This window comes from Lontra canadensis, unplaced genomic scaffold (assembly GCF_010015895.1).
Source record: "Lontra canadensis isolate GAN:19392208 unplaced genomic scaffold, GSC_riverotter_1.0 scaffold181, whole genome shotgun sequence".
NCBI classification, from domain to species: domain Eukaryota; kingdom Metazoa; phylum Chordata; class Mammalia; order Carnivora; family Mustelidae; genus Lontra; species Lontra canadensis.
The window spans coordinates 1,349,700-1,375,465 of NW_022631175.1; the positions used below are offsets into that span (position 1 = coordinate 1,349,700).

At 53.1% G+C, this 25,766-nt stretch overlaps 1 protein-coding gene across 1 annotated transcript in view; it reads left to right on the plus strand.

Moving 5' to 3' along the window:
* The window catches only part of ADAMTS2 (ADAM metallopeptidase with thrombospondin type 1 motif 2), a 220,089-nt gene that overhangs the window by 68,350 nt on the left and 125,973 nt on the right, over positions 1 to 25,766 (plus strand). Inside the window, exon 3 of the mRNA XM_032846790.1 lies at positions 4,745 to 4,904. Coding sequence (XP_032702681.1) covers positions 4,745 to 4,904 — 160 coding nt within the window. The remainder of the gene's footprint in view (positions 1 to 4,744; positions 4,905 to 25,766) is intronic.

Here is a 25,766-nt window from a genome sequence, read left to right on the forward strand (position 1 = left end):
GAGATGTATAGAGACAGCTAGGAACAAGAAGGGCAGGGGTTACCAGCATCAGAGGTGACCACGGTTCCCGGTTGTCTGCTGCGCAAGGGACACCAGCAGCTTTTGCTGCAGAGAAAACCGATGGCCAGAGCAGCTGCTGCGGACCCCTGCAGATTTTCCTGCTGAGTTTTCACCCCACAGGCTTTCATGTTCATAGAAATTAGCTGCTTGAATCTCTCTGGCTCCCTCCTCCCATCCCCTTGAACATGATATCTGCATCAGCAGCCTTCCCGGGCCTCTGTGGTTGCATAAGTGCAAAACACCAGCCTAGACCCTATGGCTGACCCCCCACGGCTAGGTAAACAGAGGGCTAGCCCCTCCAGCTGTGCACAGGCATTCCACTGACCTGACACTTGGCGTCAACCTCCACTGCCATGTGTGGACCTGTGGTAAGACCCTGCAGCCATGGGAATGCACATGGACAGCCAGGTTGTTGGTAACTGCTGGTGTGACTGTAGTTGCCTCTGGTTCTTGCTGCTAGTCCTGGTGCTTATCACATGTGTATCTGCAACCAGACCTCGCCACTACACAAGACACCTGCAGCTGGTCCCCACATCTGAATGTGTGCATACTACCAACTCTGGCCACCACCACTGCCTGCCCTAGTCCCTAGCCACTGGACCTCGGAGGTGCCACCCCAGGAGTGCCTATAGCCATTGCAGACCCCTGCAATGCTCACCAAAAACTATGCGGTTGTCGATGTCGTGGATCCTAGTAGCCTAAACCAAGGGGACATCATGTCCTCCCTACCCACCCTGCCTTCCCCTCAACTCAGAGCCACCACACACCTCCTGCTGTTGATGCCCTGCTTTTGCCCACTAGATCTGAGGTCCCAGCATGCTCCCACCTGCAGGGGAAGGTCTTTCCTTCCTGAAGTCAGTTCACAAAGTCTGAAAGTGCACAGAAACCTTTGCAAGAATCAGAAAAATGTGACACCGTCAAAGGAACACAGTGACTCCCAGTAACTGATGGAAAAGGGATGGGGATGCATGAATTACCTAATAATTCAAAATAATTGTTCCAAAGTTGCTCGGAGAGCTTTAAAGAGAGCACAGTTTAACAAAAACCAAGAAAACAATATAATAACAAAATGAAAAGTTGGACAAAGAGATAGAAAACATGAAAAAGAACCAAACAGAAACTCGGAGCTTAAAAATACAATGATGGAAGTGAAGAATTCAGTAGAGAGTGTCAATAGAAGACTGGACCATGTAGAAGAAACAGTCAGTGAACTAGAAGGCAGATAATTTTAAATTATCCCGTCAGAGGAGCCAGAGAGTGAAAAGGAACGAGGAAAACCTGTGGGGCTTAGGAGACACCATTAAGAGAAACAGTCTACATATTATTGGAGTCCCAGAAAGAGAAGAGAGGAGAAAGGGGCAGAGAGTTTATTTAAAGAAATAATGGCTGAGAAGTTCCTAAACCTGGGGAGAGATTTGGACATCCAAGTTCATGAAGATCACCCTGAAATTTCAATCTAAAAAGATCTTCTTCGAGACACATTATAATAAAACTGTTTAAAATCAAAGACAAAGAGATATTTTCAAAAGCAGCAAGAGAAAAAATTTCTCTCCTACAAGATAGCCCCCATAAAGCTCTCAGTGGATTTCTCAGCAAACATTTTGCTGGCCAAAAGAAACTGGGAGGATATATTCAGAGTGCTGAAAGGAAAAACAAACAAAACACAGACTACCAACAAAGAATACTTTATCTTGCAAAGTTGTCCTTCAGAAATGAAGGCACGATACTTTGCCAGCCAAGCAAGAGCTGAGGAGAGCTCATCCCACTAGACCCACCTTATAAGAAATGCTGAGAGTTCTTCAAGCTGAAACAAGAGTGTGCTAATTAGTAGCATAAGAACATGTGAAGGGGCACCTGGATGGCTTAGTCAGTTAAGCATTTGCCTTTGGCTCAGGTCATGATCTGAGTCCTGGGATCAAGTCCCACATTAGACTCTCTCTTCAGCAAGGGGTCTGCTTCTACCTCCCTCTGTGTGTGTGCTTTCACTCTCTCATTCTTTTGCTCTCTCTCCAAAGACTGAAATCATACCGAGTAACTTTTCTGTTTACAGTGGTATGAAACTAGAAATCAACAACAGGAGGAAAACTGGAAAATTCACAAATAGTGGAAATTAAACAACACATTCTTGAACAACCAGTGGGTCAAAGAAGAAATCAAAAGGGAAATTGAGAAAATATCTTGAAACAAACAAAAATGGAAACAGCATACCGGAACTTCTATAATACTGCAGAAGCAGTTCTAAGAAGAAAGTGTATAGTGATAAATACCTATGATAAGAAAGAAAGATCTCAAATAAACAACTGTTTGCAACAAATGCAAACAGAATATTGAGAAGCTATCTGCACTCCTGTACTCATTACAGCATTATTCACGGTAGGCATGAGAGCAACCTAAATGTCCCATCTGTAGATGACAAGTTGATAAATGTGGTCTGTATATACCTTCATAAAGAAGGAGATCCCGCCATTTGGGACAACATGGATGAAACTGGAGGATGTAATACGAAGTGAGAGAAGCTAGCCACAGAAAGACAAACATGGAATCAAAAATACTCAAACTCAGGGCACCTGGGTGGCTCAGTTGGTTAAGCCTTTGACTCTTGATTTCAGCTCAGGTTATGATCTCCTTGTTGTAGGATCGTGCCCCTTGTAGGGCTCCCCACTCAGTGAGGAGTCTGCTTGGGATTCTCTCTCTCCCTCTCCTTCTGCCCCTCCCCCCACCATGTTCTCTCTGTCTCTTTCTCAAATAAATAAATAAAATCTTTATTTTTTTAAAAAAGATTTTATTTATTTATTTGACAGATCACAAGTAGGCAAAGAGGCAGGCGGGTGGGGGGGTTGCGGAGTAGGCTCCCTGCCTAGCAGAAAGCCTGACTCGGGGCCCGATCCCAGGACCCTGGGATCATGACCCATGCCAAAGGCAGAGGGTTCAACCCACTGAGCCACCTAGGCGCCCCTAAATGAATCTTTAAATAAGCACTCAAACTCCTAGCAGGTGGAGAATAGAATAGTGGTTGCCGGGGGCTGGGGGAAGGGAAGAATGGGAAGTAATGGTCAAAGGGTACAGAATTTCAGTTACACCAGGTAAGTTTTGGAAATCTGTTATATAGCACAGTGCCTATAGCTAACAATGTTCTATCACATACTTAAATTTTTCTCAGAGGTCAATACTATATGAAGTGTCCTGACCAGGAAAAATATGGTGGTAAAGCGGGTAAGAGGATATTTTGAGAGGTGGATATGTTTATGCCCTTGACAGTGGTGGTGGTTTCATGAGTGTGTGCTCATTCCCAGACTCATCAAGTTGTATACATTAACTATACACATCTCGTTACATGTCAATTATATCCCAATAAAATGGGTAAAAAAAAAAAAAAACTCAAAACCCGAGTGGGTCATAAATGTGTGATCTCAAGGAAATACACCTGTAGGTCGACATAGTGGTGGCCCCCAATGTGAGACCATCAGTTTATGGATAATAGATGGAAAATCAAAAGCATGGGAGCTAGACAGGGCAGTGATGGCTGGCGGGCCCAAGGGAGGGTAGGGCTGTGCGCCTATGATTGGGGGCAGTGGCAGTTGGGGGGATCTGAGCCAGGTGTTGAAGAGATAATGGGAATTTACCAGATGGCCAAGGTGAGGAGGGCCAGCTGTGAGGGCTGTATTGGCAGGATGGGACTGTCCCAACCACGGGCGTAAGTTGTGTGAGAGGCTGGGAGGGGAATGGCAGACTGAGGGCCTTGGCAGCCAGAGTACATACAGAGCAGCCAGCGGGGACAGGGGTCCAGTGAGGGCTGTCCAGCAGGGAAAGGCTACAGCCTGTCTTGGGGAGGCAGCAGGTCAGTTGCTGTAGAGTTTGGGCTGGTGCCCAGTGTGGAGGAAGGGATAGATGCTGGGGGCACAGGGACTCTTGTCAGCTGCAGGGGTGCATGCTCCATCCGGGGCGTCCACTGCTTAGCAGCACGCACTATGGTTAGCCTGTGTTTTGTTTTTTGTTTTTTAATGTTTTGTGACCTCTATGTAGTTATTTTTATTGCTGTTTAAATGTTTTTTTTTTCTTTTTTAAGATTTTATTTATTTGTCAGAGAGAGAGTACAAGCAGCGGGAGCAACAGGCAGAGGAAGAAACAGGCTCCTGGCTGAGCAAGGAGCCCGACGCAGGGCTTGATCCCAGGACTTTGGGATCATGACCTGGGCCAAAGGCAGATGCTTAACCATCTGAGCCACCCAGGCATCCCAGTCAGCCTGTATTTTGCAAGGGAAATTGGAATTCCAGTTTTGAAACATGAAATGTCATCATTTTGAGTGTTGGGTTTAGAACTTTGAAAATACTGTATGGGTCAACCTGAACATGTCTGTGGCAGATTCAGTCCCCAGTTGGCAGTTTGGGCCTTTGTCTTGGATTTTGGGCTTCTGGGGGGTGGGGTTGGGGATGGCTCAGATAGAGCTTCTTCCTCGATGGGGCTCACCACCATCCAGGGCTCAGAGACTAGAAGAGCTCTGCAGAAGGGACCTCTGGGATCACCTGTCTGTGCCCTCGCTGGCCCAGTTCAAGCCTGCCTAACAGGGGTGCTGGGAAAGATCCTTGTCCGTCTGGTGGGAGGTCCCCCAGGACCCTCCTTGCTGCTGCCCATCCTTGGTCTGCTGTGCTCTGGGAATTTGAACCATATCGTTTTTGCCCTGCAGGCTGGCCTGATCCGTATGGAGGAGGAGGAGTTCTTCATCGAGCCCCTGGAGAAGGGGCTGGCAGCCAAGGAAGCTGAGCAGGGCCGTGTGCATGTGGTGTATCGCCGGCCACCCACCCCGAGGCCCCCTCCTCTGGGGGGACCACAGGCCCTGGACACAGGTAAGGCTGCTTGGTGAGCCCAGCCCCAGTTGTCCCCCTGGGGACCCCAGGCCCCTCTTGGAGGCCTGGTCTTAGGCCGAGCTTGAGCCCTGCTCTCATTGACCACATGGAATGGTGGGGGTGCTGCAGAGCTGGGGGGGGGGGGGGGGCTCTGCTGTCACTGCACATGGACCGCAAGCTGGCAGGTCTGGGACCTCCATAGCTGGCAGTGGAGGCTGACCAGGGGCCCCATTCTGCTGCTTGAGGTCCAGCCAGTGTTGGGGAGCAGGGGAAGCACAGAGCAGGCCTGCACCTGGGCCCGTGTCCCGTGCCCATGTCTCTGATCCTGTGCCTGTAAAGAAGATGTCTGTTGGTCTCACATGGCCTCCCTCTTCCTCTGTGCAGACCACCTTCCCTGCAATCACAACTGACCACCCCTCCCTAGCTGCTCACAGAGAAAGGCCCCAAGCTGTCCTCTGGCCCTGTTCAGACCCTGCTTCCTCTTAGAGACATGTGTCAAAGGGAGGAAGGGGAAGGAAGTGCATGACAAAGACCCCAGAGGTGCCCCCATGGCCTCTGCAGCCTGTGCACAGACTCAAATGTTTTTTTGTTGTTGTTGTTGTTTTTGTTTTTCCTTTTGAGACTTAGAAGCAAAGTGCACTCTGGGCCCAGGAGCATGGAAGGAGCTTCTGGGTGGGCCTGGTGATAGCCCCTGGCTGCAGCCTCTCAGATCTCAAGCCCAAACCTCCCCCACATTCTTGGGATCTTGGGTTCCAGGCTGCCAGGTTGGGGTCAGACCATGGTCCTAGCCGGCCTCATGGTCCTCGGGCCCCAGGGACCAGATGAGGCTGCCTTGCCTATGCCCAGTCATTAAGGGCTGGGCTCAGCCCTCAGCCTCTGGTGCTGGCCCCCTAGCTGCAGGTGGCCAGGGCAGGTGATAGCAGTGGGTCCTGGAGTCCTGGGTCTTGGGTCAGGCTCACCTGCATGTTGGCTGAGAACCCCAGAGGTCCCCTCAGACCAGCCCAGTCATGCTGTGATTTGTTGGGGCACTCCCATCACCCCAAACAGCCCTGGCTCATTTATTTTAGGTCTCTCAGTCTGACTTCCCAGCTTGACAGATAAATTGGGTGCAGGCCGGCAGGGCATCATTCTAATTTCAAGGAATGGTGTCAGATACTTTTGCACAGAAATTGTTCCATCAGGAAGCCCAGCGCTGTCTAGAGCCAATCAATACTTTGGGCAGACCCTTTTTTCCAGGTGATGAATTGCCCATCTGCCAGGCCTTCCTCAGCCTCAGCCTTCCTGCCTCTTTCCTACCCTTGGGGCTTCTCCGCAGGGGGAGGAATGGAGAGTCACCAAGTAGGGTGAGGGTAGGGGTAAAGTGGGGCAGTGGAGGTGCTCCAGACCAGGGGTGAGGCTGACACTGGCTGGCTGCCCTCGGGCACATTTGGGCCTCTGGCTTCTGCCTTCTCTGTCCCGTGGGATTAGAAAGGCCTGTGTCTCAGAGAGCTGAAGGCTTGCCACCTTGGGCCTTGGGCTTGGTGCTTCTGGGTCCCACTTAGGCTAGGTGAGGTGGCATCTGCCACCAGGGGCTGCCAGGTGCCCGCAGCTGTCTCTGATCCCAAATTCCATGTGGTGCCGTCTCCTAAACATGGCAGCCCTCCCCCGTGGCTGTGCTGGCCTTGCTTTATTACCTGGGATTTTGTTGGTCTTTTGGGACCTTCTGTTAAATCCATCCTCCCTTCCCCCTGCCATCCACCTATTGCTGGTGAGAGTTTGGAACTCAGAATGCAGGAAAGGAGTTTCAGACTCAGAATAACCTCAGAAACCAGTGTCCTTAAAGGATGTTGGGGAGAGGTGCCTGGGTGGCTCAGTCAGTTAAGTGTCTGACTCTTGATCTCTGCTCAGGTCTTGATCTCAGGGTCGTGGGTTTAAGCCCCATGTTGTGCTCCATGCTGAGTGTGGAGCCTACTTTGAATAAAAAAAAAAAGTAGATGGTGCACAGGTTGGAGACTGAGGTGCTGGAAGGTGGTGGGGTGCAGTGAAAGTATTTGGGGTTGGGCTCTTGGCCGTGGGTGTGTAGGCTCCAGGCTGTGGGCTGTGAGTGGTAGGGCCAGGCCACAGGCCCAGGGTCTGGGGCCAAGGCCCCTTTCTGTGATGTCTGTGCCCAGTGTCAGCATGACCCTGTGTAGGTGACTTGGTCACCCAAGAGTACATTTCTCCCTTGATGTCCCTTCCCATCCAGCTTTGGGCTGAGGCCTACTCACTGGTTGGAGGGGTTCCAAACATGTTATGCTGGGGCTGGGCTGAGGGCCCATGGTGACCTCAGATGGGTCTAACTTTGTTAGCCTGGGCCTTGTCATGGCCCAGAGTGAAGCCAGGAGATATGTAGAAGCAGTGTCCTAGGCTGGGCCTGTTTGCTCTGTGCTGGGCACAGAACCCTAGGATGTGTGTGTGTGCGTGTGTGCCAGAAAGTCCTTTTCTTTAGTGAATTCTGATGCGGACCCTTATAGATCACTGTGGCTGTGGCTGAAATGAGCAGGAGGCATGGACTTGAGGCTTTTTCCTCCCTCCCCAAAGGCAACTCCTGGAAGCAGGTTTGAAACCCCTGTGATGGGCAGTGTGTAGGATGGGTCCTCTGGGGAAGGGGAAACATCTGTTCTGGACCTTCCGGGCTGGGAGGTGGGCTTCTGGCTGGGTGTGGGGTTGCGGGTAGGGGTGCCTGATGGGGGTTGGTGGGTGTGTCCCACATGGCTCCTCCAAGGTCCAAGACACATTGTCCTATTTTCCTTGAGCAACCAACAGCCTTCCTGGAATGATCTTGCGGGTCCACCTAGCCTCAAAGAATTGTTATCACTCATAGTCTCCATCATCAGGTTAGTTGCTGGGTTGCAGACTGCCCCAGGGAGGTATATGGGAAACAAACATGTTCACATGTCTTCACAGACTCAGGCCTGGGCCCAGTGTGTGCACAGAGCAGTGTAGTGTATAACAGTGTTGTTCTTGGGCCACAGGTTAGGGTTTCAGGGTGGGCAAAGGGTTGAGGGAGAGGAGGGGGCACCTTTTCTCTCCTCATGGCCCTGCAGATGTGGCAGAAGTGTCTCTGCTCCACTCTGCTGGACCCAGGAGCCCAGCCAGGACAGGAGGGCAGAGCTGAGGCGAGGGGACCAGGGTGGCCTTTTGGGGACAGGTAGTTGAGGCATTTCTAGACCTCCTCCATGCCAGGCCTCTCAGGTTACACTGGGCCCCATTGTCTGTCCCCACTCGGAGTTAGCCCTATATCCAGGGCAATATGGTGCCGGGGGACCAAGTACCATCTGCCTTCCTGATGTGTGTGTGTGTGTGCAGGTGTGTGTTTGCACTTGCACACATACATGAACAGGGCCCCACTTGGAGTGCTGGGCCTGTGCCTGAGCCCTGGCCTGGCTGCTATCTGTCAACCCTGTCTGAGGTGGTTGAGGGAGAGCCAGGGCCGGCCGGTGTGGGGAGAGGAGCCCCAGTCTGGGCCGGAAGCCCCGCCTCGTACTTGCACCAGGGACCCTGGCACGTCACAGCCTCCTACTCTCTGGCTATTGCGACGTCTTACCACCAGCTGGCTCACTGAAGACAGCTGCGGTGTATTATTCTGTCACAGTTCTGGAAGGCAGAAGTCTGAAATGCTATCACTGGGCAGAGGTCAAGTGTGGGCAGGGCCGTGCTCCTTTTGGAGGCTGTAGGGGAATCTGTTCTGGCCTCTCCCAGCTTCTGGTGGCTGCTTGTGGCCACATCACTCCAGTCTCTGCCTCTTGGTCACACTGCATCTTCCGTGTGTGTGACCCTCACTCAGCCTCTTGCTCACAAGAATGCATGTGATTGTATCCAGGGCCCATCCAGATAATCCAGAACCATCTCCCCCGATCTCAAGACCTGTGATCTAATCACATCTGAAGAGCCCTTTTCTGGTCCCATAAGGTAATATTCTCAGGTCCCAGGAAGGACCTGACACCTTTGGGGGCCACCAATCAGCTCAACTCGGAAGTGACCCAGCCCACCCACGCGCAGCTGGTTGTGCTGTGAACGGGATGCGCATCTGTGGAAGCATGGGCGCCCCTTGCTCCTTCTCCCGGGGCAGGGCTCAGGTGCAGCTCAGGCAGGGCCCCTTCCCTCTGCTCTGCTGGGCCCTCATCAGTTTCAGCCAGACTGTGGGGCCTGGAGAGGCTGGGCCATGGTATGGTTGGGCTGGCCCCAAGACGGCATGCACAGAGCTGGCCTGGCTGCAGACACAAAGGGCCTGGCTGTGTGCAGGAGCCTACAGGTCCCCATGAGCTGGGCATGTGGTCTCCCTGCTAGATACATGGTGCCACTGCCAGACAGCTGTGCCATCCCAAGAGCCACAAACTCCAAGCCTGGCAGGATGCAGCTGGCCATTCTAGCAAGGACGGTGGCAGGGCTAAGTGCTTGGCCTGACTTTTACTTCCCTCCTTTTGACATAAACAATGGGAGTAGAGAGTGTGCCTCTACTGAAAGGAACACAGCGGGAGCGTGATGGGCACATGGCCGGCCAGAAGCCTTGTCCAGGGGGCAGCCCCTCCTCGGCTCCCCTGACCATGACTTGGTGGGAGTATGGGGCTGGGATAGTGATCCTCTCATGGTCAAGAGCATCTAAGACATTAGAACTTTTATGGGAACACTCATGATTGTGAAATGTTGCTTTACAACTCTAAAAAGCACCATATGAGCCAAATAAAACATGGCCCCATTGGCCACCTGTGCTTGTGAGAGGCAGAAGCGGAAGTGCTGTAGTGGGGGCTGCTCTTCTAGGCCCCCTGAAGCCCCGGGGCATGGCCATGGGGGGTGGGGCTCTGTGCTCCTGCTGGGGGATATTCCCTGTCTCACAGAACTGCCCTATGGGCCACTGTGCCCTCCCACCCTGCCTTGCACTGGGGCATGGGTGAAGGAAGAGAAGTCAGGCAACTCAGTACCCATGACCTTGGCTGCCTCCTCCTCGGAATCAGACTGTGCCAAGCCTCTGCCCGCTGCTGTCAGGCTGCGGCATCCTCCCTGGCAGGCAGAGGAGGCATGCCACCCCCGGGAGTGCTCTGCCCTGCCTCTGCCAAGGGAGGCTCGTGAGAGAGAGCCGATGGGGTGCTGGCATTGTGTGCTGCTCCGTGTAGCTCCTCCACGTGGCCGGCCCGAAGTCTCTATATCCGGTGGCCCACAGTCTTTCCTCTGCTGACCCACTGCACATTTCTGTCCATTCCGTGACACTGGCTTGAGCCAGGTAAGAGTTTTCCAGGCTTCTGAGGAGTCGAGAAGGAGCTGTCCCAGGAGTGACGCTGGAGGTAGGCATGCAGGGCCAGGAGCCAGGGTGCCAGAGTTGATGCTGGGATCTGCAGCCTGGAATGTTCCAGAGGGTGGTTGGTGTCCCACAGGCAGTGGGCAGCCCTGGTCGGAAGGGGGCCTGAGAGGGAGTTCTGTGTCACAGCCAGCCCACGGTGGTCCAGGCTGGAGGCAGGGGGTCCGGGGGGCCGGAGAGAGAGCGGAGTACTATCAGGCCAGGCCACGGACTGGAGGTGGGCAAGGCTCCACTTAAAGGCAGGTACCTCACCAGGTCTACCTCAGAGACACAGCAGGTGTGAGGTATAGGGGAGAGGCTGAGGCCTGCAGAGGGTGTGGAGGGGGTGCTAACTGGCTGGAGGCCAGCTTGGGGAGGCTTTCCTCTCCATAGCTGTTGATGTCCACCTCAGTTTCCTGTGACAGCCAAGACACATTACCACAGACATAGGGCTTAAAACAACACAGGTTTATTCTCTTACAGTTCTGGAGGCCAGAAATCTGAAACAGACCTAAAGGCGCTAAAATCAAGGTGTCAGCAAGGCTGGTTCCCTCTGGAGGCTCAGTGGGAGGGAAGATCTCTTTCTGGCCTCTCCCAGCTTCTGGTGGTCACTGACATCCCTTGGCTGGTGACCGTATCACTCTGGTCTCTGTTCCCGCGGTAACAGTTTCCTCTTCTGTAGTCCAGTTTCTCTCTGTGTCCCTCTTACGAGGACACTTGTGATTACTCTTGGCCCACGGGTAATTCGGGAGAATCTACCCATTTCAGGATCTTTAATGTGATTAAGTTAAGGACAGGTTGAGTCCCTTGAACCATAAAGGCAACACTCACAGGGTCTGGGGTTAAGGCTGTGGACATCTGGGGGCCATGATTCAGTCTTCACGGTATCTCAGTGTTGCAGCCGAGGTTCTGTCTGAGTGGGGAGAGAGGCCCTCAGTTGGCTTTGCACGCTGAGCCCCGGCCTGGCTTGTGTCTGGGAGCTTCTCTCTGTGTCCCTGAACTGCCTGCTGGAGCCCTGTAGCTGGACCTGGCCCTCTCAGGTGGTGACCTGGGGGCTCTCACACCGGATTTGGCTCCATGCCCCACCCAGCCAGCTCAGAGGTGCAACAAAAGTATGGGTGCCTTGGTGCTCCATTCCTGGGGCCCTGTCAGTTCCTCCTCATTCCACCCCTGGGCTGTGCCTACAGTTCAGGGACCATAGGAAACCCAAGGACAAGCGCTTGTTTGTGAAACCCAAGGCAGCTGGCCTGTCTCTGTGCTCTGGGAGGCGTGTTTCAGAGCTGAGAGCACCCTTGGCAGAGGCCTCAGCACTCCCGCCGCTCCGTGGCCGGCCCCCTGGACGGCTGGAGGAGATGCCAGCATGGTGACGTGGCCTCATGCCGGAGAGGTGGGCGGGGGCTGGCACTGGGGACAGCCAAGGCTGCACATTCTCTGAGGCCTGGAGTTGTCTGGGGTCAGACTTGGGAGGGTGCCCGGAGCTGTCAGCGAGCAGGGGCACTTTCTGCCTGGGGTCTGCAGATGGGGGCCCTGTCCAGTGGGTTATGAGGGGAGGCACGACTGTGGTGAAGACTTGCCAGATGTGCTCCCCACCCCCCTACCCCTCCCACCCCTGCCGCCAAGGAAAGCCCACGTGCTCAGCTGCTCTCCTCAGACATAAATTTAGCTGTCTCTGTGTCTCTGGCCTGCCCTCCTCCCTCGCTGTCTCCTCCTGAATTGCTGTGGGATCTTGTTCAGGGGTGGAGCTGGCAAAGCGAATTTGGCCCAGGAGAGACCTGATCTTCGCTGGGGCATCCTGAACAGATGATGAGTGCTACGTGGGGTCACCGGCTTGACTCTGGCCTGGGTGTGACCCTCACTCAGATGCAAGGGATGGTTCTCAGAAGAGCCAGGTGGCTTAGTGTAGAGGTCAAGTGTACCTCCCCGGGCATTGTGCTCAACCCTGTGGTGCCTCAGTTTATTCATCTGTTAAACAGGTGTAATGGCACAGGGAGAAGGGGCGGTGGGAGTTGGACAAACCCATCCTCATCTCGTTCCCTGCGTGGTGCCTGGTCCATGCTTGCTGTCACCCATTTAGCCATCTGTGTGATTCGGACTCTGAGGTCCTCTGCCCTCATTGCCCCTGCTCTGTGGCTCTCTCTTCCACAGACACAATCAACTGATGTTCCTTTCCTTCCCTTATGTTTGTGTTGCCAATGTCTCCCAAAGAGCTTTTCCTTGGGATGTGGTAACCATGCCTGCTTTCCAGATAACATGCGGCTGGGGAGTGAAGCCGTGTCTGCTCTGGCTGCGTCTGGAGTTTAATTAGTGAGAGCAGTGTGTCTGGTTGTCCCCTCCACTGTGGGCTCTGCGTGGCCTGCTCTCTGCAGGTCCTCAGCACAGCAGACTGGGATGTTTCTGGAAGAGACGTGATGTCTCCAGGGGCAACTTAACATGTCCGTGGCATTTGTGCTTCTGATGTACCAGCCGGCCTGCCAGGGGTGGGAGCAGCTGGGCCTGAGTATCCCTGAGGACCCTGATGGGGCTCTGTCTATACCTCAGGTACCCCCCGGGACGATTATGAAGAAGACATTCCTGTGTTCTGTGTCCAGGCAATGAGGGACAGAGGGACAGGGTCCTAGGACACAGGCCTCTTGAGGATGCTGAGGGGCCCCATGGCCAGTGAGAAGTGCTGCTCCCAGCCTTAGGGGAGATGGGGCTGCAGAGATAGCTCCAGCAATGTCCAAAGGGGACAGAAGGCCCTGCCCCAGAAGCAGAAACTGGGTCTGGGCCTGGGGTCTGAACTCTGCTGCTTTGCACCCAGCTAGAGACCCCTGATCACAGGCCCCGTGTCCTCTCAGAAACCTCCATAGGGCAGCAGACACTTCGGTCAGCTCCATGCCTGAAGTGTTTTCTAGAAAAATATCCAATTTTCCTTGACCCATTTCTCTTTGAAATTATACCAAGCAGTGCTGTGCACTTGGCCCTGAAGGAACTCAGAGCTGGGAAAAGGTCACCCAATTAGGGGGAAATGTTGGTGTCTAGCTCTCTCCTTCCCAAGCTCAGGCTCCCCCTCTCCCTTGCACATGCACACATCCTCACCTGTGTCTGAAATGTGGGCTGCCTTCTGGGGTCTGGGCTCAGTGCTGAGGTATGGGCTTCCTCTGGAGCTGTGTGGCTAAACTACCTCCTGGGGACATCCAGGCAGGGTGAGCTGCATGTTTGCTACAAGGTCAGGGCCCAGGCGAGAGGCTGCACAGGGTTTGGAGGAGTCTGGGGCCAGGACTGGGTGGAGGAGATGGCCTCGGAGAGGGGCTGGCATAGGGAGGTAGTGCAATGGCTTGGGCTGGGGATGGACCAGGCACCCGGTGATGCTCCCCGGTCATGGGGGGAACAAAAGGAATGACAGCAGTACTCCTGAGATGGGACACTGAGGCATAGAAGGGGTACCTTTGTTTTCTCATTCATTCATTCATTCATTCATTCCCATTCTTATGTGCACCCACCTTGTGTCTGGGGCTGGGTTGGGTGCTGGGGATATACATCAGGGAATGAGCTTGCCAGCCAGGGGAGGACACACAGTGAGCAGAGGAGTAAATCTGTGCACAAGGTAAAATCTGGGGCCAGAGTGATGTGAGAGAGGGCAGGTGAGGTTTGGAGCTACTCCAGGTGGGAAGCAAGGCTGACCTGGCTGCCCTTGGGAATGCGGCTCCAGATAGTGAGTAGGGCAGCAGGTACAGAAGCGCTTGATGCTGGGCCCGGGGAGGTGGGGAGGTCCAGGTCAGGGGAGTTGTGGTGTGAGGTGGGCCATATTCTCCCAGCAGGATGGTGGGGGATGGTGGGGACATAGCTGAGGTGTGGATCCCGGGGGAGGAGAAGCAGCTGAGGAGGCCCGGCCAGTACAGAAGCCAGAATAGGGGCCATTCTTCTGACTCCTCAGCACAAGGGGGTTTCCCGAAACAGATGGTGCCAGCCACAGGCCAAGCCCATTTGGCTTCCGGACTCTAGGGGTTGGGGCACGGATCCCAGACACAGCCTCACAGGTACGCAGGCTTCGGGTTGCCCTGGGAGCTCCTCTCCCAGATGCAGAGGCCCTGCTCTGTGGGACAGGATTGCAGGACATGGCGTGCGGCCCAGGATCCCTGTGGATGTTCATGTGTCCTTGCCCCTCTGACAGGCCAGGCTTGTCTTTCCCACTCTGCCACTGTGGGGAGGGGTCGTGGACCTGCTGGGGTGGGTGGGAGCTTGTGAGGGTGTGTGGGGCAGGCTGTGCACCCAGCAGTGCTTTAAGGTGGCCGTAACATATGTGCATGCCCTTAGTGCAACCTCTCTTGTTATTTGGGTTTAGGAACCTCCTGGCAGGGGGCCTCAGTGTCCTCTCCTGTCACTGACCCTGCAGGCCACAGCTTGAGCCATCCCAGATGCCCAGAGACCTGGCTCTGAGAACTTGCCAAGTGGCTGAAATAATCATAGAATCCAAGCACACGACAGTCTCACGGCTGTCGGGGCAGAGCTAGGCTGGTTTCCCACGGCAGCCCCCCAGTGTCTCCAGTTCCTCACCAGTACAGGGGTCTTTGCCCACTGATGTTTCACTGATCCAGCAGGGAAGCCTTACTTTGGGCCTTACTTTGTACTTCTCTGAAGAGGAAGCACAAAGCGAGGATGAGTGATCGCCCTACGTTTGATTACTTGGTATGTCTCCTCTTCCTGTTTAAGTCCTTGGCCCGTTCACCTCCTGGGGTCTTACATACTGAGATAAGCCCTTTATCTCCTTATCGACTTTCTGTCATTGTTTGATACAAGGCTTTTTCCCAGGCTCCAGTTCCCACTTTCTATTCAGTGTTATGGATGTCCGTTGCACAAAGGCCAGCCGTCCCAGAGCCCAAGTCTGGGAGTGATTCTTCTCCTGCCCCTGGAGCTGTGCTGTGGCTCAGGGACACACATTTCTCGAGGGCCTCCGGGAGGATGGGCTCACCCATGCAGGCGTTCCCCAGAGCACTGCAGGCACAGCATCTCAGGGATCCACGTAATGACCCCGCTGTACCTATTTGAGTTGAGGAACTGAGGCAGTGGCGGCCACGCTGGTAAATTGCAGAGCCCCGTGTGTGGCTGGAGGAGCAGGCTGGTCACCAGGGCTGCCTGGCTCCCCGAACAGCATCTCCTCTGCACCCCCCAGAGCTTCCCACCTGCAGGCTGGCCCTTCTGGGGACGCATATGCAACAACGGAGGCCCCAGTGAGGGCATGCAGCAGTATCTCGGGTCACTATGCACACTAGCTGTAGAGAGAATATTTGGCTTGCTGCGGAATTCCCATCATCAGAAGGAGTGCCTGGCTCACGCTCAGTGCTTCCATGTCCATGAAAAGAAGGAAGGAATACGGTCTTGGAAGCCTGGCTGCACAGTCCTCATTCCTGGGGAAGCAGTTGCGCCTACTTGGTGTCTGACGGCTTGCCACGGAACTTACACTCCTGGCGGTGGGTTCTTGGTGTTGTGCTGGTGGAACTGGAACGTTGCTGGGGCTGAGGGCCACCTGGGATGGGCCTTTCCTGCTGTCCTGGGGAGACTCGCTGGGGGGCAGCAGTGGCCCCAGGCCTCGCTGCTCTCAGCAAGCTCTGGCTGCCATCCCTGTGCCATTGTCCTTGTACATCAAGTGCCCTGTGGGAACCATATCCCTCCTTCACTTATTCATTCAAGTCATTCACCAGATCTCTACAGATGGCCCACACAGGGCCCGGCACTGGGCCGGGCTGGATGATGCTGGGAGCCAGACAAACCTAGCTCTCTCCCAACCCCTGCCTCTGCCCTCCTACAACCTGTGGTGACCTGGTCAGTCCCCAAAGGCCTGCACAGTTAGAAATGTTGGGAATTGCTGTGAACTGACCACGGCAACTGGGGGTTGGAGCCACATCTGGAAGTGTGGGTTACAGTTCACTGGGGAAGAATAGGGTGGAGGCAACAGGGCTGAGTGTCCTGAGGGGAGTGGGCGTGGCCTGTTCGGGGGGGGGGGGGGGGGGAGCAGGAAAGGCCTGAGTGGTAGATGGAGGTGGGTCTTGTGGCTCAGTCTTAGAGTGGGGGTGCTGCCCTGCTCTAAGTGGAGAAACAGTGTGGCCTGGCTCTTTGGAGGAGGCCACCGGTTTGGCCCAGGGGGAGACTGTGGCCTGGACCCAGGTGGCAGGGGAATGGAGAGCATGCAGCGTGGAGTCCTAGAACTGCAAGGATGTTGAGGGTCCTGGCATGTCATCACTGTGGTGGTCAGAGTGGAACGCTGCCCCCTGGAAAGAACTGCATTCCCATCCAGGCTTGCCCCCAGGTCAGGGAGGAGCCAGCATGCTGCTTCTAGCCGGGCCCCCACCCTGGCCTGCACACTCAGCCAGCTGGTGCTTGCCAGAATCATCTCTTTGCTGGGGCCCAGGCCTGGGAGGTATCTGTGTGTTTGAGCTTTTTTTTTTAAGGCTTCTATCCAGAGCTCTCTGGACTCATGTTTCGGACGGGTTAAAACGCCATCTGCAGATTTCTAGCTGGAAGTTTCTTTGGTGACTTCAGGGACTCTGGCATGTGCCATGGGAGCTGGTGTTCTCCCTGATCCTTAGTGCTTTGACAGTTCAGAGGATGGGACAGCACCAGCCAGGTGTGAGAGGACAGTGCTCTGGACCAATGAAGGAACTGGGAGAACAAAGAGCTGGAACACTAGGCCAGTCTGGGGGAGCAAAGGACCAAGGGTCACCCTAAGACCCCAGAGCACAAGCCTGAGTCCCCATTGGGACGCAGGGGTTTGAGCTGAGTGAAGTTCAGTTGAGGTTATTTGGGTTTGGGGCTGAAAGGGGCTCAGGTTGTAGACAAGGGGAGTGGTGGCCTGCTAGACCCCACCTGTGCAGCTCGGAGCCATAGGCTGGAGCTTGTGCATGGGGTGTAGGAATCTGCACCCAGGGCCTAGGCTCAGGAGGTACAGAGGCTTGGACCCCTAGATAGGTCTTAGCCCCCTAGGACAGGAGCTCGTGTCCCTGCAACCTTGCTCAGATCCTGGGGGTCAGGTGTCCACTGAATGCAATGAGGGGTGCATCTCTACAGGGTGGGGCTGGATGGGTAGGCTGGTGTGGGGGCACAGGCTAATTTGGGGTCAGCTGTAGGAGGACTTCTGATTTCTCAGGAGAAGCCAGAAACTGATTTTATCTAAAACCTCTTAATTTTTCCAGTGTTGGCAGTTAAGTCAAAATTTTCAAAGACTGTATGGGCCAAGCAGGTCCCTGGTGGCAGTTGGTGTGAGAGGGTAATGGGGTGGCTTCAGTACGCAGGAACCCAAGCCCATATTGTTCCCATGGTGACTGGGACCGAGCTCCCAATGCAGCCAGTGCTGCCTCAGAGTTGAAATATACTTCAGAGGAATTTTTATTTTCATTTCGGGAACGTCACATGAGACCATTCCAGTGGTTCCGTTTCTGTGAGGAGAGATCTGCGGTTGTCGTGTTTTTCTTGGAGGCCTTTGGGGGAGCCCATCTGCAGAGCATTAGGGGGGTGTGGCAGGGGCAGGCTCCATCTAGGCATCCCTCTAGACACAACGTGGGCGGGGTGGCTGTTTGGTTGGGATCAGCCCCCAAACTCCCAGAAATGGCCTCCCTCCCCACCAAGCACTAGGGCAGCCTGACCCACTGGTCAGGGCTGAGTGGATAGACCCTGTGGTTGTCACGTCTGGCCCTGCATTCCAGGGCCCTGAGGTTCTACTTCCCTGGTGTGATGGTCCATCCTTAAGGCCCTTGTAGCTTGGGGAGCAAGTGATCACTTGTAGGTTCAAGAGGCTTGTGGTCAGATGACCGTGTTCCTTTGTTCTGGGCGATATCCCAAAAGCTACTTACATTCTTGGCTTTCATCACCAGTAGGACAAAACAGGACCTGGATTTGTCTCAGGGCCTTAGACTGAGAGGGGCTCATGGTCTTCATGCCCGGAAGAGGTCAGCACTGCAGGACCCTCTTTGAGTCACCTCAGAAAACTCAGTTTGAACCATGGTGAGGAAGGCCTGAGCCCCTCTTTCTTGGTGTCTCTTGCCTGGAACATTTGGGTGCTCCGTAAGGGCTGTGGCTGCCCAGGGAGTCAAGGGAGCCAGGGGACTCAGTATGGCCCTGGTTTGCTGGTCCCTACTCTGGCCCAGCCTCAGTTTCCTTATTTGTAAAATCAAGGGCATTAGACCAAAGCCAGGCCTCATCCAGAGGCTCCCGGGCTGTGTTCCTACCCCTCACCCTCTGCTGTATTTCACTCACAGGGTGTCTTCAAAAACTGTGACTCCGTGCTTAAAAGTCAGGAGTTTTCACATTAAAATCTTAGTTTCCAGTTTCTCAGAAAAATCAGGAGGAATGGACACCTTGGACCTGTTCCTTACAGCCAGTATTTAGTGGGTGGGTGGGGCACACAGTCCCTTCTCCCCACTGTTTCTTGCCTGGCCCATGTACTCATTCTTGCCCTGCCTGGCCTGGTTGGCAATGGGGTGAGGTTCCAGGTCTGGTGGGTGGTTATACCTGTACAGACTCCTTTTGTTTCTCTCTCTTACACACACACACACACACACACACACACTGCACACTGCACACACACATATGTATGGACATGAACACGGAACAGACACATCTGTGTCTTCATGGAATGAGCCACGGGACATTAAAGAGTTTCCCTGGGTTGGGTGTCAGGACACCAGTGTCTGGCTAGTCTTTGAGCTGAGCGAAGTTCAATTGAGGTTATTTGGGTTGGGGGCTGAACAAGTCCTACTCCCCTGGGCCTGGGAGGTGGCCTCAGGCTTATGGAGCTCCATGGATCACTCTGATGCTGTGGCCCTTTTCGGTGGGTCCCAGGACCCTTTGGGTACCTGTGGTCCAAGAGAGGAGTCACAAGACCAGACAACATGGGACCTCGGGGTTCGCTGTGCTCAGGGCCAATGTGGCTGCTTGGACCTTTAATCTGGGTATGAGGTGTCTGTGCTCCCACCTGAATGGGCTTAACTGTTGCACCTTGAAAGGAGGTGGGTGGGCCCTACTTCCATCGTCTTAGGGGATGGCCTCAGGGCTTTGCTGACCTCCTTCTGGGCCAAGCCGCCAGCTTGATTGCAGAAGAGGGGACAAAAGGGGGCTCTCAGGCTGAATGGCACAAGGGTCTGAGCTCAAGGTCTGACACAAGGAAGATGGAGGATAATGTGGATCTAAATCCAGTCTGCTCACAGGCAGAGGCCACATCAGCTGCATCAGCCCTGTTCCCTCTCCTCAGCTTCGGACCCACCCTGAACTGCCCTCTGGAGGAACGGGTGGCTGTGGTGCTCAGGTCTTGGGTTACATACCCCCAGGCCCAAACCCAGGCCCCAACTCTGAGCCAGCAAACAGGTCCCTTGTGGCGGCCTGCCTCATCTCGCTGAGTTACTGCAGATTCTAGATCTGCCAGGGGGGCGGGGGGGGCGCGCTGCAGGCCTGGCAGAGACTGGGTGCTCACCAGCCCAATTCAAGCGTGAACCTCCTAGGTTCCCGCTCCTGCCCCACTTCAGTAACTGGCCTTGGCATCACTGATCCCTGAAGGAGGGTGTACTGGGCTATTATCTTAAGCTTCCCCTCCCCTATCTAGAGCTGATCTGAGGACAGGCTCATCTAATTCTACCCTTGAAATGCCTAGAAATGGCGCTGCCACCACCCCCACCCCTGACTTACTTGCTAGCTCAGTTGCCATGGATGCAAGGATTCACTTTCCGGTGTCAGAGTTGATTCATTCACTCATTCACCCATCCATCTATCTATCTGTCCATCCATCTGTCTGTCCATCCATCCTCCATCCTCCGTCCATCCATCCATCCATGCCTCCATGCATCTTTTCGTCCATCCATGCATCCATCTATCCATACATACAACCAACAAGTGTTTGCCAGTGCCCTGTTGCCAGCCCTGTGCTGGGCATTGAGCATGCTCAGTTTGGTCTCTTCCCCTGAGGAGTCCCTACTATGGGGAGAGGCAGATAAGAGGACGAACCATGACAAGTGCTGCTAAGAGTAGGACTGCTCTAGCCAGGCCCCAAGGCCCAGTAGCTGCTCTGGGGCTCCAGGGACAAAGGCAGGGCATGCTGCTCAGAGCACAAACTCTGAGGTCCCACTACCTGGATATATCCTGGCTTCTGCCTCTGCCTCTTTGTGCCCATGTCCTTAACAGAAAAGCAGAGATAAGGGTTTTCCACCTGGTAGGGTTCTGGGCAGGATTAGACCCCGTCAAAACTGGGAAGAGCCTAGCGTGTGCTCAGTAATGAGGTACTGTCGTGAGTGGATGGATGAGGAAGTCCCGCCTTGGGTCTCCCCATGACTGCTTCCATCCCAGAGGCTCCCCCGTGGTAACCCCCAGGGGCCACAGCCTAGAGACACTGCACCCGCCCTTCAGTCTCCTGATTGCTGCTGGGCCACATGATGTGGAAGCAAAGGCTTCCTGAGAGAATCCTCAGGGTGTGTGCACCTCCGGCTCCTTCCCAGTGGTTGCTGCTCACACCACATTTATTCAGCTGGGCTGCTTTCCGGTGTCCTGGGCTCTGGGTGGGGCAGCCCAGGACCAGACCACTTTGCCCTCTTGCCTCGCCAGGTCAGGTGTGAGAAGCAGACGCAACGTGAGGCAGTGGTCTTGAAGTGGAGGGGGCCAGTGAGGTCTTGGGGATGGTCATCAATTCTGCCTGCTGCACTGGGGCAGCCATCCTGGAAGAGGTGGTATGGGGTGGTCCTGAGATTCGGCTATAGGACCTCTCCTTAGAGCTAGTTCTGTGCACCCGGGGCCTTCTAGAGCTGGCTGGACGGTGAGAACTGGCCGCCCCACGCATTGTCAGACACCATTGTGTGCTAATATTTAAGAGGATTTGTACACAAGTGTGGATATTCAGCTTGCCCTGAGAGGTTAGGCCGAACCCTTGGCAGCACCCATCCCACGCTGTTCTCCCTTGTGGCCCCAGTGTGTGGAGGGGCTCTGGGTTGGAGGACATGTGCTTCTCTCCCAATCCCCACCATCTCAGCTGACTCCTCAGCCTGGAGCCTGGAGCTTGGGATCCTTCATCATCGTGCCCTGCTTTCTTTCTTTGAGCCAAAATCCATTTCTCTGCGTTCTTAGTGCTATGGCAGGTGGTCTAGGACAGCCAGGCAGAGAGGGTGTGTAACAGTTTGTGCGACCTGGTGGCCTAGAGGGTATTCTTCGTTTGCACCCCCCAAGCTGGCTTCACTCATTTCCGTTTCCCCTGGGTTCCTATAAGCATGTGAGGTGCTGCCCTTGGCCTTTTATTATTTTTCTGACATATAATTCACATAACATAAGATTCACCATTTAAACCTCTTTAAAACCTATAATCCAGTGGTTTTTAGAATATTTACAATGTGGTATAACCATCAGCACGATTTAGTTCCAGAATGTTTTCATCCCCCGCCCCACAACCCTCAATACAGAAACCCAGTCTGTACTCGCTGTATCAGTCACTCCCCATTCACCCTCCCTCAGCCCCTGGCAGCCACAAATCCACTTCCTGTCTCTGTGGATCTGCCTATTCTGGACACTACGTATAAATGAAATCACATAGTTTGTGGCCTTCGGGGTCTGGCTTTACCCCTAGTCTTTTAAAATAAGCTGTCTTGCTGGCATGCAGGCTCATGGTTCACCCACGTGGCCATGTTGAGTGGTTCTCTCCTTCCCTGTTGGCGGGCCTGACCCCTCATCAGGTCTCTGAGGCTCTTACCCGGCCCCCAGCTCTGCGGGGCCATGCCGCATATTCTAGAACCTGTGCCACACACCTGTTCCCCTGACTGCACTTTTCAGACTAGTGGCTCGGGCCTCTTGCCTCCTCCTGCTGACTTGTCTGTGGCCACAACCACTTCTCTCTTGGTTCCGGGTCCCTTCTAGAAGCAGAGGGGAAGGGGCTTTATTCATTTCTTTAGAAAACATTTAGTTTGAGGTTCTGTCACACGTGCTCCCTTGGCCTGTCCCTCTGAAGGACGTCAGGGAGGGTGTGCAGTGTCTGTGTGTGTAAGAGTGGAATGTGCCTGGAGAAATGAATATAAAATTCTACTACTATTCCTGAATGGTACAAGTGCTGTGACTGCTACAAGTCTGCGAAGTAGCCCTCAGTGGCAGAGGGAGGGCCCTGCTGGGGCTGGCCGAGTTCAGAGGCAGCTGCATCTCCTCTGCCTGCTGCCATCACCAGATACAGAGGGGGCAGCAGTGTGCTTTTGTGAAGCCCAGGGTCATAACACAATAAGGAGCAGTGGGGACTATGGTAAAAAAAAAAAAATCTAGTACATAAAAACAGAACTACCCCTACAATCCAGTAATTGCACTACAAAATACAAAATACAGAATATGAAAATGTGAGATGCAAAAATACAAAAGTACTCATTCAAAGGGATATGGGCACCCCTATGTTCATAGCAGCATTATTTATGATAGCAAAATTATGGAAGTCAGCCCAAGTGTCCATCAACTGATGAGTGAATAAGGAAGAAGGGGTATATGTATATAATGGAATATTAGCCATCAAAAAGAATGGAGTCTTGGGGCGCCTGAGTGGCTCAGTCAGTTAAACGTCTGCCTTTGGCTCAGGTCATGATCTCGGAGTCCTGGGATTGAGCCCCTCATCAGGCTCCCTGCTCGGCAGGGAATCTGCTTCTCTCTCTGCATGCTACCTCCCGTGCTTGTGTGCACGCACGTACTCGCTCTCTCTCTCTCTCTCTCTCTCTTGTTCTATCTCAAATAAATAAAATCTTAAAAAAAAAAAAGAATGGGGTTTTGCCATTGGCAGCAAGGATGGAGCTAGAGAGTATTATGCTAAGTGAAATAAGTCAGAAGACAACTACCATATGATTTCACTAATGTGTGGAATGTAGCAAACAAAACAAATGAGCAAAGAAAAAAAATGAGGGAGAGAGAGACAAACTGAGACACGGACTCTTAACTGTAGAGAACAAAGTGATGGTTACTAGAAGGGAAGTGGATGGGGGAAATGGGTGGAATAGGTGATGGGGATTAAGGAGTACACATAGCATGATGAAAAAAATAAAATTAATAAAAGAAAATAAAGTTGGCCATAAAGTTTACAATTCCAGCACAAGCTTCCAACGACAGGTGGCCTCCCCCATGCTCCTGAAGGGGGCTCAGTGGACTTGACACTGAAGTGTTTCTCTGGTTTCCCTCCAAGATGTCGTGCTAGCTTCTCTCCAGAGGAGCTCTAAATGGGGCAATGTTAGAATCCGAGAAATAACAACACAACCCCTCACCCCAGGAGAGAAAATAACAAAACAAAACATGGGAACCTCTTTCGGAGACTGAACTGGAGTTCATGTTCAGGTTTGGAACTGGTATGGGCTTTTGTGCATGCGTGTGTGCGTGCACGTATGTGTGTATGCCTGTGTGTGTGTGTGTGTGTGTGTGTGTGTGTGTTCATCGGTGTGCACGTGTCCACAGGCTGCAGCCAGTGCCGGGCTAGCCAGCACAGCCATGAGAGCACGGGTTAGAGAAAAGGGATGCCATTTTTATAAGAAAAATTAAAAAGGAGTATAGGGAAACAAAAAATAGGAGAGAGAGAAAAATTGAAATAATAGATTAAGATAGAATCAATAATTTTATCAATAATCAGAGCAGATGTGAATAGATTGAATTCCCCAGCTCAAAGACAGATGTTGGCATAGTAGATCAGCCAAACCAGACCCAAAAGCACAAGCCAGCCATGGACTGTCACCAGAGGTACAACGAAAGTGTAAATGGAAGAAAAGGTGGACAGGAAAGGTAGGGAAACCAGAAATACTGAGCAGACAGCCAAAGGCAAACCATCACTGGGACATCAGTCTCAGACGCCGCAGACTCAAGGTGTCAGGTCACCATCTAATGAGAATGGCTTCATTTCCCCTGGATGACAGAGCACCTCTAAAGGGTCACTCGTTCATTCAGTGTAACAACCTCAACGTATTTGGTGTAAACTTTGTTAGAAATAGAGAAACCGACAAATCTATCATCATTTTGTGGATTTCAGCCATTTTTTCCAATTAGTGTTGGATTAAGTAGACAAAACTCAGCAAAGACAAAGAAGTTTCTGAATAACAGCCAATGAGCCTGATTTGAGGGACATAAATAAATTCTGTGTCTGAAGAGTAGAGGGACCTTATTCTTCCCGAGCACATTTCCAACACAGATATTGATTGGTAAGTACAAGTCTCACAAACGTTAAAAGAGTAGTTCTAATGTAGGTCCCATTCCCTCACTGTCATGCCTTTCAGCTGGAAATTAGCAACCTTCCTGAAAAAAACCTCCATCACTGGGAAATTTTAAAAAAATAAAACTCTGAAGCAGTTTGTGGACCCAATAAGAAATAATAATGAAACTATAAAAACACTTAAATCTGAGTGATTAAAAAAAGCCCTAAGTGTCAAAACTTGGGTGGAAATTTATATTCAAAAAGAGAAAGGCTGCAAATTAAAGAAATAAATCTCCAGTGTAAGAGGAGAGAAAAAGGCAAATTTACCCAAAGGAAAGTAGATGGGAAAAAAGTAATACAGAATGAGATCTGAAATCAATGAAGTGGAAAACCTCTCAGTTCCCCTCAGTTTAATGGGGTGGCAGAGGTGACTCAGTGGGAAGGACTGCTCTGGCTCTGGGTGGGAACTGAGTCTCAGTCCCAGGCCTGGCTCATGGGACCCAGGGCCACCTCTGCACATGCTGTCTGTCCCTGGGCTGTCTTCTCCCCTATGAACACTTGTGTTCCTGCTTATGTGTGGACAGCTGTTTCCATTACTGGCTACAAACCAAAGAGAATTGCTGAATCCTATGGTAGCTCTGTTTAACCTCTTGAGGAAGTGCCCGTCTGTTTTGCAAAGTGTCCTGGGCATGATGCACCCCTCCCCTCCCCACCAACCACCCTGGAGGGTCAGGGCTGGTTACCATCCACAGAACAGTCTGACGTCTGCATATGTATTGTGGTCAGCTCGCTGTGAGTTCTCAAACTGCATCCCCATGGCTCCAGTGAAGACACCCGAGAAGGCCTTTCTGCTTGTTCCCTGTCAGCAAAGACCAGCCTCTCTGTCTCCTAGTTTCTTTCCCAGCTCAGGACTAGATGTTCTCAAACCCTAGCCTGTATATTTTATCCAGAAATTAGGGGGGCAGGGGTGGGGGTTTGAGCTCTGCTTCTTTTGGCTGGAGAATAATTTCCACATTGGTTCTGTGCTGGAGTGGATCCCTCAGTGGCAGAAATATAATTCCTGAGGCTTTTGGGCGATAAGAAGCTCAAACCCTCCCTGGTTGGCAAGCTTCTTCAAACTTTTCTTCCAGTATCGCGTGGCTGTCATTTTCACATATGCTATCTCTCAAGGACACAGAGAGACGAACTGCATTTATGGGTGGGAAAACAGAAGGTTCAGAGATGGCACAATGAGAAGCTGGAGGAGCTGGGACTTGAACCCACGCTGGTGTGAGGCAGAACGTGGACTCTTTCCGCTACACTAGCCCCAGATACTTCCTGAGCCTCTCTGAGGGATGAACAAAAGGACAAGCAGATGAGGTCTTTGCTTCTTCCCTTGGGATCCCTGGATGACTCCCGGGCTCTCCTGTCCAGTCAGCGAGGGCCA